We start from the raw sequence: 12,138 nt of genomic DNA, 5'->3' as shown, positions 1-12,138 counted from the left end.
TTAAAGGATGATTTTTAATCTGTTCAATACTCTGTATTGTTTACAGTGATTGATAAAAAAAACCAGTTTTAATCTGTTGTTTTTATGGCGAACAGAGTTAACAAAGTTCCTGATACAATAAGCTTCAACAGGGACTACCACTGCAGCAAACAGTATCAAAATGTCCATGAAAAAGTCTCATGTTACCTGTGTTGTATAATCAACATATCAGGTATCCATTCGTATTCTCTCAATGTCCAAAACACAGGCATGTTTGCTAAAATATTGTTAAATAAACCATTTCTAAAAAATACCTCTGTTTTGAAAGTGGAGGCATACTCAAACAAGAGCAAGCTTTTTGATTTGAGAAATAATTAAAACAACTGACAATATGTTAACATCAAGGGCCCAAGGAGAAGTAGGTCCACCTTTTTTCTTTATCCCAATGCAAGGCTTAAGTATATGTAGTAGGATATTGCACCATTCCTCAAGAAAAAAGTCTTCAGTTCTTTCAGGGATGAAGGAGGCTGTGATATGCTTCACATTAGGTGCTTTCCCACTGTAAGAACTTTTTTCAGGAAACAGGGATTTTTAGAAACTCAGGAATTTTTGTGTCATTCCCACTGCATGAACTCAGGCAATTTTTAGTTTCTGGTACTTTTTTTAGTTACTACTCCAGGGTATGTACTTTTTGTTCAATGAGGAACTAACGTGAGTGGGGTTCAGGTGATGAATTGTGCTGATTGGTTGACCAGAAACAATGGCAGCATCTTATAGATCTATTAATAATCTGGACTTTGGAGAGTTATCAGTGAAGACAGAGCACCAGACCTCACACCTCATCACTTTTGCACTCATGCACTGCATTGAAGCAATAATAACTCTCTCTCTCTTCGATTGCTTTCAAAGTAGTAAGGTAGGGGGAGACCCCAATAAACTCTTGATCAAACTGCACTTTATACTGTATCATTCTTCATAGCTGCCTCCTTGGTGCTCCATACCATACACTTCATTGAGTCAGGGGGCATTTTGTGCAGGTACAATATGTCCCCTGTGAAGTCCAGTGCATGTCAAAGCAATAAAGGGATGGGTGGGGCCGTGCTCTTCAGAACATCCCAAACTTAGCACCTCTTTTTTGCATAAAGTCCTAATCCACACAAAGTGTTTTGCTCACATCTATCCCTGTTCTCTCCCAGCTTCACTGGTTACCGGTTCCATCAAGGATTAAATTCAAGATTCTGCTTCTCACCTTCAAAGCCCTACATAACCTTGCCCCCCTCTACTTCACTCAGCTACTAGCTCCTTACACTCCTTGTCGCTCTCTCAGGTCCTCGACCAGTAATCTCCTTACTGTCCCATGCACCAGACTGTCCACCTTGGGAGGCAGGTCCTTCAGTGCTATAGTAATGTAATTTTTTTTTTTAACTCTATATGTAAAGCGACCTTGGGTTTGTGAAAGGCACTCAATAAATGTAACTATTATTATTATTATTATTAAAGGTGATAATTCATGTTGTGCAGTGTTGGGAATGCAACACACAAAATTGGTCAGGGATCACAAGTGGCCCAGGGTCTTCATTGTACATGAAATTATTGGTTCCTTAAAACAAAGTTCCTGTGATGGAAAGTGCTTATTGTATGTTCCAGACCTTCCCATAAAATTTGGTGATGTTTAGTTTTAATAATTTGGAGGCCATGAAAGGCATTTCAATTCACCCTGGTGTTTTTGAAACCACTATTGAATTTTAAGAATATGTTTGGGTGTATTATCTTTGAGTTTGGGACTTCATATTGGAATAATGTTTGTACCGTACAGTGTATCTAGTCCTCAAAAAGTATCCTTATATTTTTTGGATGTTATATGACTATGTAAAACAATTATTGATCCTACTGACACAGTCCACATGATTATGGATCCCCCATCACGTTTAACAGCTTCAAATAGACAATGTAGTTTGTAGGTGTCCTTGGGCTTTTCCCTGTTTCCAAAAAAGCATGCAGATACTTTTAAGTGTTTTGGATATTTTTTTTCCTCCTTATTTCAACACTTTATAAAGCAACATGATTTACTGTTCATGTATTGTATGCACTTATTAGCTTTTTTTTTAAATAAATGGCAAAGGCTGGATTTACGCTACCACTCTGATATGTCATTTTAGGAGTAAACGATGAATTTTCAATTGTTTACTTCCTGTAAATTTGCACTGTTACTAATTTTCATATGAAAAGAGTGTTCTTGAAGCGACAGGGCAGATCTCATGCTACAGGATGATATTCACTTTAGAAACAAAAAAAATGTGATGATAACATGTCATTCAGCCCACCAATCCTATCTACCTAATTTTATTTTTTTGAGGTAATAGTTCATTTAGCAAATAAATAATGCTTCTAGTTAATAAACCCTCTACCTCTGTTTAATTCCTTTAAGATGTATGATTTACAAAGAATAATCTCAAAAGTAGAAGAGTTTGAAGCATACTACAATCACTTTATGCCTAACTTTAAATGGCCTCCCAATTTGCCTTTTCATACTTGTCCAGAAACACATGCTCATATTTTTAAATACAATACTGAAAATAATTGTACAAATGTATTGTGGCACGCGGCTGGGGGTGGTACCCAGCCGGAACACCCAAGAGGACCGGAGGAGGGCTCATGCCTCCTCCAGACCACGAGGGGGCGACCACCCTGGTTGTATTGGGGACCATGGGTACAGGGCTTAGAAGCTCAACCCTGTAGGGGCTCATGGTCACCGCCAGGGGGCGTCCCCATGCCTGATGGACCCTGGACCCCAGCACTTCAACTACACCAGGAAGTGCTGGGGGGAAGAAGAGAGGGAACACCCGGAGTGCTTCCGGGGAGACAGCCGGCACTGCCGCCACACTGGGGCGTGTTGGTGGAAGATTGCCGGTGCACACCTGGAGCACATCCGGGTATGGATAAAAGGGGCCGCCTCCCTTCATTCGGGGGCTGGAGTTGGGTGGAAGAGGACAAGGTCTGAGAGAAGAGAGAAGGAGGCGGTCTGAAGGCATACTGTGGCTTTGGCCTGGACTGTTGGGGTGATTGGTGCTGCGGCACTGGGTTTGTGCACTTAATTAACTGTAAATAAATGTGTGTTGGACTTTTAAAAGATGTCCGTCTGTCTGTGTCCGGGCTATTTCCCACAGTATGTATATATGTGTATATATATAATTTTATTTAAGTGCTCTGAAGTTTAGTAAAAGTAGGAGCATATTAGTTAAAATGAATCGGGGTCTTGAAACAACTTGCTTCAAATTTTTGAGATGTGAAAACTACATTTGTAATCAATGTTTTTTTTTTTTTTTTTTAATAATATCAGGGAGTCTGAATACTCTGAGACAGGAAGGCTGCCTCTATGAGACCTCATCTGAGAGCAACTCATTGGCATGGTGAGTAACTTTATGTTATTAGCTCATTTAGGAATGAAATTGATTATGACATCTTTAAAATATCTAATTAATTTGCTTTGCATTCAACGCAATATACAGTATACATTTCTTAAACTTCAACAGTTCTGTTTAGTATTAACAGGTTGAAACGAAATGCAAAACAACTAAACTAATTTTCACACTGTTAAGTCCAAGAGCCCATGAAAGCGTATCTCTTCATCCCTATTATGTTCCAATACTTGTTTTTAACATACACTTTGGCTTTTTTGCATGAAAGGTTTTAAACATTTATAAGTACAGTACACATCTACCTTTATTCTTTTGACAAATAATGTAAAAATAACACTAGTTCATTGAAATAAGACTGCAATTCTTTTCATGATCTATATATCCAGACAGTAACTATGAAGAAAAACAAAGTAACAAACCTTTATTTTAACGTAAGGAACCCCAGATGCCTTATCTTGCATCCCTTTGTTCCTCAAAATAGTACAAAGAATGTAAAATATCCTACCATTATGATTTTCACTTTCCACTCCTCTCCTTTCTTTTACACCAGAGAGAGCTACTTTTACTCATGAATACAGATCTTTAGGAGTAGCCTTTTTCTCACAGCTCTGTGGTATGATTGAAGATTATGTCTTTAGAGAAGTAAATTAACCTGCAGTTGCCTGTGCTGTGTGGTCTGTGTTGTATGTCTGGAAAATATATATTCTTGTCTTCTATGAATTCTATTACTGATTGAGGAAGCCAGATTAAACTTTGAATTAAACCCAGTATTTTTCATGTAGACATTTTGTAAACTATGCATATTTTCTGTTCAGTCTGTGGACCAGCAAGGATGTCTATTTCCTGTCCTCCATTTTAGATAGATAGATTGATACTTTATAAATCCCAAGGGGAAATTCACATACTCCATCAGCAGCATACTGATACATAAAACAATATTAAATTAAAGAGTAATAAAAATGCAGGTAAAAACAGACAATAGCTTTGAATAATGTTAACGTTTACCCCCCCGGGTGGAATTGAAGAGTCGCATAGTTTGGGGGAGGAACAATCTCCTCAGTCTGTCAGTGGAGCAGGACAGTGACAGCAGTCTGTCGCTGAAGCTGCTCTTCTGTCTGGAGATGACACTGTTTAGTGGATGCAGTGGATTCTCCATAATTGATAGGAGCCTGCTGAGCACCCTTTGCTCTGCCACGGATGTCAAACTGTCCAGCTCCATGCCTACAATAGAGCCTGTTTTCCTCACCAGTTTGTCCAGGCGTGAGGCATCCTTCTCCTTAATGCTGCCTCCCCAGCACACCACCGCGTAGAAGAGGGCGCTCACCACAACCGTCTGATGGAACATCTGCAGCATCTTATTGCAGATTTTGAAAGACTCCAGTCTTCTAAGGAAGTATAGCCGGTTCTGTCCTCTCTTGCACAGAGAATCAGTATTGGTAGTCCAGTCCAATTTATCATCCAGCTGCACTCCCAGGTATTTATAGGTCTGTACCCTCTGCACACAGTCACCTCTGATAATCACGGGGTCCAGGAGGGGCCTGGGCCTCCTAAAATCCACCACCAGCTCCTTGGTTTTGCTGGTGTTCAGGTGTACGTGGTTTGAGTCACGCCATTTAACAAAGTACTTGATGAGGTTCCTATACTCCTCCTCCTGCCCACTCCTTCATCACATGTGACGTCAGAGCGACAGGCCAGAAGTCGTTCAGCTAACTAGGACGTGATACCTTTGGGACTGGGGTGATACGAGATGTTTTCCAAAGCCTTGGGACTCTCCCCTGTTCCAGGCTCAGGTTGAAGATGCGCTGTAGAGGACTCCCCAGCTCCAGTGCACAGACCTTCAGCAGTCGAAATTATCAGCTATCTTCCTTTTCACTTTTAGCCAATTTTTTGCAAGTTTATAGAGCAGAGTTTATTTCAATGACTTGTCATCTAGTTGAAAGATCAGATATTAGAATATGTAAGTTTATTTGAGGGTTTACGTGTATCTCTGTGTCTGTAGGAGTTAAAATAGTATTGAGTGTATATTCAAACTGGACACTGTTGTGCTGTATTAATTTTTGGCGATTTTTTGCATGTAGTTTCTAAAATACAAACTATTTTCTTTATTTAATTCTGTCTGTCATCATCTTTTACATTTTTATGACTCTGAAGCAATGCTCTGTGATTTGGTGGTTGTTACCAGTAGCTTAAGAAAGTTTACAAATACAAACAGTGGTATTAAGAACTGAAACGTGTTTTGAGCCTATTTATTAGAGAAAGGGATGTTAGTAAGAGGAACAACAGAAAGTGAAGGGTGGAACATGTGCACTAAGTTGATTATAAAATCAGTACCTATCACCTTATATCCAGTCATGCACTAAAGTTGAAATCCAATGACATGAGCAAAACATCTTTTGTATGTATCAAGAGCAAGGCTGTTGTAGAAATTAAAACTGCATTTTATTCTGTATTATGTATCAGTCTTCTGTCTTTAGAGGCTAAATGGAAGTGTCACTTACTTGTAATTACCATTAGGGATCTTTAATTTATGCAAACTTGGGGTTCTGTGTTGAATTTTAAAAGCTGAGTAATTGCTGCCTTGTAAACAAAGGAGAGAGTTTGAACTCCTAAATAGCAGAATAAAGAGTTTGTAATAATGAGTCAGCTAAGTTACCCCGGTAAAATTTTGACAGCAGGTAATCCAGTTTTTTTAAGTGGGGGATGGGGGGACACAAGTAATTACAGTTTGAGATCTTGTCACCCAGCAGGTATTTTATCACTATTAGTTAAACATGGAAAGTGAAGTTGTGATAAAGTACTTTTTTCAGCCTGTCATAGTATAGCGAAAATAAATTAATCTAAAATTCTGCAGTTTCTTCTTCTTCCAGCTTCTCCCATTTAAGGGTTCGCACAATGAATCATCCGTCTCTATCTATCCCTGTCTTTTATGTCATTTTCTGCCACGACTACATTCATATCCTCCCTCACCACATCCATAAACCTTTTCTTTGGCCTTCCTCTTTTTCTCTTGCCTGGCATTTCTATCCTCAACATTCTTTTCTTGATGTACCACTCATCTCTCCTCTGCACGTGGCCAAACCATCTAAATTTAGCCCCTCTCACTTGGTCTCCAAACTGTCATTCCTGTTTTGTTCCTCTAATACACTCATTTCTAATGCTGTCTACCCTTGTTACTTTGAGCGAAAATCATAATATCTTCAGTTCTGCTACTTCCAGCTCTGCCTCCTGTCTTTTCGTCAGTGCCAGCATCTCCAAACTATACAACATAGCTGGTTGCTGTACCATTTTATAGACCTTCCCTGTCATTCTCTGCTATTACAAATCACTCCTGTCACTCTTCTCCACACAGTCCACCCTGTCTGCACTCTCTTCTTCACCTCTCTGCCACACTGTCCATGGCTTTGGATTGTTGAACCCAAGTATTTAAATTTGTCTACATTCACCACTTCTGCTCCTTGCAATCACACCCTTCCACCACATTCCCTCTCATTTACACACATGTACTCTGTGTTACTGATACTGACTCTCATTCCCCTTCTCTTCAGAGCATACCTCCACCTTTCCAGGTTCACCTAAATCTGCTGTCTACTCTCAGTACAGGTCACAGTGTCATTTGCAAACATCATAGTTCACAGAGACACCTACCTGACCTTGTATGTCAACCTTACAATCACCATTGCAAACAGGAAAGGGCTCAGAGCTGATCCTTGATGTAATCCCACTGTCACCATGAAGCAGGCTGTCATTCTAACTGCACACCTCACCGCAGTCACAATGTCCCCATACATATCCTTTATGATACTTTTCTGCTACTTCCCCTTGGGACTAATAAAGTATTTTGTCTATCCATCTATCCATCCATCCAACCATCCATCCACCCAGTACTTTTACTCCTCTCTTGGCACCCTGTTAAACACTTTCTGTAAGTCCACAAACACGGAATGTAATTCCTTCTCACCTTCTGTGTACTTCTCCATCGACACTCGCAAAGCAAACATTGCACCTATAGTACTCTTTTCCTGGCAAAAACCATATTGCTGCTCACAGATCGCTACCTTTTCTCTTTCCCATGTCTTCATTGTGTGGCTGATCAATTTTATACCCCTGTAGTTACTGCAGCTATGCACATTTCTCTTATTCTTGAAAATCGGTACTAATATACTTCTTCTCCACTCCTCGGGCATCTTCACGCTTTTTAAGATTTTGCTAGACGGTGCTCTTGCTACCCAAACCTGGCCAAGACAAATGCAGGACACCAGTTCAAGACCCACGTGTTTATTTTTTTCCTTTTCTTCCATGGGAAACACCTCCCCCTGTTTCCCACCTTTACAGCACAGTTTACAGCAAATATACAGTTCATTCTTTTATTTTCTCTTTCTCTCTCTTTCTTTCTCTAAATCCGCCTCCCTACACCCAGCAAGCTTTGTCCACCTCCTCTTGACTCTGGCTCCCCAAGTAGTGGTGGCTGGCTCCTTTTATAGGGCACCTGGAAGTGCTGCAGGTGTTCCCTGACCTTCTTCCGACAGGACTACCTGGTGTGGCGGAAGTCCCACAACCAAGGGCTCAGCAGTCGTCCAGACACCCACTGTCAGTGTCCACAGGCCCCAGTAGGGTTGAGCTTCCATGCTTCAAACTCGTGGCCCCACTGGAAGCTTAGGGGGCTGCCCTCTAGTGTTCCGAGGAGATAATGTCCTGGATAAGTTCTCTCCCCTGGTCCTTCTAGTACTGAGGCAACCTGGCCAGGCAAGGAGCACAGCCATACGCCACACTAGTTAGAAACTCTATTGCCATCTCACCTAAACATCTCCATGTCTCCACTGGTATATTGTCCGAGCCTGCTTTTCCAGTTTTTATCCTCTTCATAGCTTCCTTCACTTCAGCCTTGCTGATCCTTTGTCCTTTGTGATTTACTATCTCCACTTCATCCAACCTACACACTCTCTCATTTCCTATATGCATAAGTTTTTCAAAGTACTGCTTCCACCTTTTCAACATACTTTCCCCGCTTGTCAACAAATTTCCATTCGTATCCTTTATCACCCAGACCTGCAGCACATCCTTCTCTGCCCTGGCCCCTCTGTTTAGCTAATTGGTACGAGTGCTTTTCTTCTTCCTTTGTGTCCCTCTTCTAATATAGCTTGGCATATGCCTTTTCCTTAGCCTTCACCACCTCTCTCTTCACCTTTTGGTGCATCTCCTTGTACACCTGTCTGCTTTCATCATCTCTGTGGCTATCCCAATTCTTTTTCTCTAACCTTTATGCTTTCCTGTACTTCCTCATTCCACCACCAAGTCTTTTTGTCTTCCTTATTTTGTCCAGATGTCACACCAAGCACATTCCTAGCTCTCTCCCTTTGGCTTCAACTGTGGTGTTCCAATTATCTATCATGTTTTCACCACCACCCAGCATCTGTCTTACTTCCTCTATGACTTTCTCACAGTAGTCTTCCTCATACAGCTTCTACTCCCTAATCCTTGATTCAGTTCTTACTCTCTTCCACTTTATTATCTTGAAATTCATCCTTCATAACACCAATTGATGCTGTCTAGCTACACCATCCAATGTCTCACCCTTACAGTCTCTAATCTCTTTCACATTGCATTTCTTACATAGGACATATAGTAGACCCCAACGAAGACGTGGTTCAGGGTTCGCAGCCTCAGTCGTTCGTGGATTTTTCCTTAGAACCTGACTAGTAATTGTTAGCGGAAACCACAAATATCCTCTGCATTTTTTTATGGCTTTTTCGTGGCAATACTGCACTGTAGAGAGAACAGGAAGCAACTGTAGAGAAAAACGCGCCTTGGGATGGTGAAAGTAGCCAATCTGAGAGCGTACTGTACTAGAATTTGAAACTGTAACTCCCAGCAGTGGCTCCGATTGGTCTTCTGCTGAGGGTGCAGGGGCTCTTGGGGTCAAAGGACGTCAGCGCGGCTTTTAAAAAATGGGGCCAGTGACCAAAAGAAAAAAAAAAAAGTTTTTGTAATTTGTGTTTCAAGTTCCTGTCTCTCTGCCTGCCTTCTGTTGGGTTACCTGTACTTGTTCGTTTTGTCCTGGATCGTTTCGTGGTTGGGGTCTGGGTTGTGTGCCGTCTGCCTGTGTACATGATGACTGTAAGTGGATTCATTGCTATCCTGCGAAGAAAGGAGCGCTCCTGAACCCGTCCACCCATCGTCACCATTTCAGGAACTACCGGTAGGACTATCTTTACATTCCCATTCAACATGTGGATCTCTGGACTATCTATCTTCATCATTACATTTCATCCGTTGCCGTTTTTCATGGACTTTACTGTGTGTGTTTTGTTTGTGCTTTGTTGTATTTAATGTATAATCGCCATAAGGGGAACAGGGGTGGTATTATTGTTTTCATTACATTCTTTATTTGTTGTTTGATTACCGGTTTGCTTTGTTTTTGTCTCTGTTTGAGTGCGTGCGGGTCAGGTTAAGGCTGGGTGTGTCCCTGGAATCTCCTCAATAAAAATAAATAAATCACCGTCTTCTCGATGGTGTAAATCTTAGCGGCACCGGGCTGCTACAGCGTTATTCATTTCTCCTTGCTGCTGATTGACTACTGCCCTGTGACGCATCTCCAGCTGAGTGTTCTCGTGTTTTCTGTTTTGTTCTTCTTAATCCTTAAACCATTGCAACCGGCTATAGTTGTTTCCCAGTGCCATTTGCCAGCACGTAGGAGCTGAGTATATTCGGCGACTTATAGTCATTGAACGCCACATCCAGCTATTGTCGGTTCCCAGTGCAATTTACCAGCACGCCGGTGCTAATCAGTCACTGCCATACATTCATTGAACAGCCAGCTCATGACCACTGTCGGCCCCTGCAGCACTGCAGCCTCACTGTCTCTGGGATTGAGCCGCTGCACTAGACTACCTGCCAGCGTCAGCGTTTACCTCTGTGTGCTTGCGTGCAGCCAGTTCAAGCGCAGTTGGCTTGGTGATTTACTGAATTTCATCAATGGTGTCAATTGCACCTTGTACATACTGTTCCAGTAGTTTTTAAAATAGTTTTTACAGTTCATTAGCAGTGTGTAAAATGATCAGTGTTGCAGTAATTGTGATGCTCTTTGAATGAAAAAAAATGTGTTCCATTAAAATTTTACTTTTTCTTTGTGAATTGTGACATTTACTTAAAGTGCAGCAAAAAATATTTGGCGTCCAGGGATGCATTAACCCCCACGTATGTGGCAGTTTAAGGGTTAAAGCCCCAAGATGCCATTGAAACGCCCTGCATCTTCTAATGCTTCTGGCAATGAAAACGCGCTTGCACGAATTACAGTACATATAGCAGAAACATTGGTATTTTACATTCTAGCACTGCGGGTGACATATCAGGTACAGTACTGTACAGTATACGGATTTACCTTTACATTCTTTTTTTTTAGGTAATGTATTAAGCCGAGGTTGAAATGAAATTAAAGTGTTTTGGGGGCATATTTAGGGTTTAAACTATAAAAATAGGCATTTTTTAACCACATCCATAATTCCCAGTTTTTCACAATTCGAGAATGCTCTAGGAATGTAATCCCTGCGAATTTCAAGAGTGTACTGTAGTCCACATGTGTGCACCTTCTTCCACTCTTATACATAACCCTCTGTTCCTCCTCCTTCTTAAAATATATATTCACCACCACCATGTCCATCCTTTTTGTAAAGTTAACCACCATCTGCCCTTCAATGTTTCTCTCCTTAATGTCATACCCACCCCTAACCTGTTCATCACCATTGTTCCCTATGCCAATGTGCCCATTAAGATCCACTCTGATCACCACTCTTTCTTCTTTGGCTATACCCTCCACCATTGGATATACCCTCCACCATTTTGTCTATCTCACTCCAGAAATCTTCTTTCACCCCATCTCACATCCAACTTGTGGAGCATATGCACTGATAACATTTAACATTACCCATCTGATTTCCGACTTTATGTTCATCACTCTGTCAGACATTCTCTTAACCTCCAAAACACTCTCAACATACTCTTCCTTTACAGTTACCCCTACCCCATTTCTCTTCCTGTCCACACCATGGTAGAATAGTTTACACCCACCTCTGACGCTTCTGGCCTTTCTCCCTTTCCACTTGGTCTCCTGTACACACGGTACATCAACCTTTCTCAGCTGTGTCTTATCAGCCAGCTCTCTGTCTTTACCAATCATAGTGCCAGCATTCAAAGTTCTGACTCTGAACTCCACACTCTTTCACTTCTTCCTCTCCCACTGTCTTTGAGCCTGCTTCCTCCCTCTTGTTCTCCTTCGCCTTCTTTGCTTTCTTTGCCCAGCAGTAGTATAGTTTCCACCAGTACCACGCTGGACAGCAGTGTTGGTCGCGGCCATTGATATACCGTGCCTTCACCGATCTGGTGTGGACATTATGTTTCTCATCCGCATGTTTGATTAGGTAACCGTCCCCAGTTTACCTGGGCTTGTGACCAGTACTAAGACTGCACTTGTTTGTGTGACCCTGGTGGCTGAGTTAAAAAAAAAAAATTACATTAAAAATAAAATAATTTATTAAGTAAGTTTAATCAGTTCATTGATAATTAAAAATTAAAGAATTTTAAAAATTCTGCAATTTCAAAGTATTTTTATTGAGGTCAAATAACAGGTTATGGTTAACAGTAATTGGACTTAGTAGATGAGATGAAGGAAAATAACTTATTTGAAAGGCATAGCAGTTGAATGTTAGCATCCAATCCGGAAATGATACAGCAAAGGTTTGTATAA

The 12,138-nt window shown here is 41.1% G+C and overlaps 1 protein-coding gene across 1 annotated transcript in view; it reads left to right on the top strand.

The window, feature by feature from the left end:
• Positions 1 to 12,138, top strand: part of msto1 (misato mitochondrial distribution and morphology regulator 1) — a 94,727-nt gene that overhangs the window by 21,523 nt on the left and 61,066 nt on the right. The window contains exon 3 of the mRNA XM_028795059.2: positions 3,320 to 3,389. Within this exon, the coding sequence (XP_028650892.1) occupies positions 3,320 to 3,389 (70 nt within the window). The remainder of the gene's footprint in view (positions 1 to 3,319; positions 3,390 to 12,138) is intronic.

Source organism: Erpetoichthys calabaricus, chromosome 2 (assembly GCF_900747795.2).
Source record: "Erpetoichthys calabaricus chromosome 2, fErpCal1.3, whole genome shotgun sequence".
Lineage (NCBI taxonomy): Eukaryota > Metazoa > Chordata > Cladistia > Polypteriformes > Polypteridae > Erpetoichthys > Erpetoichthys calabaricus.
This window is presented reverse-complemented; position numbering and strand designations above follow the sequence as displayed.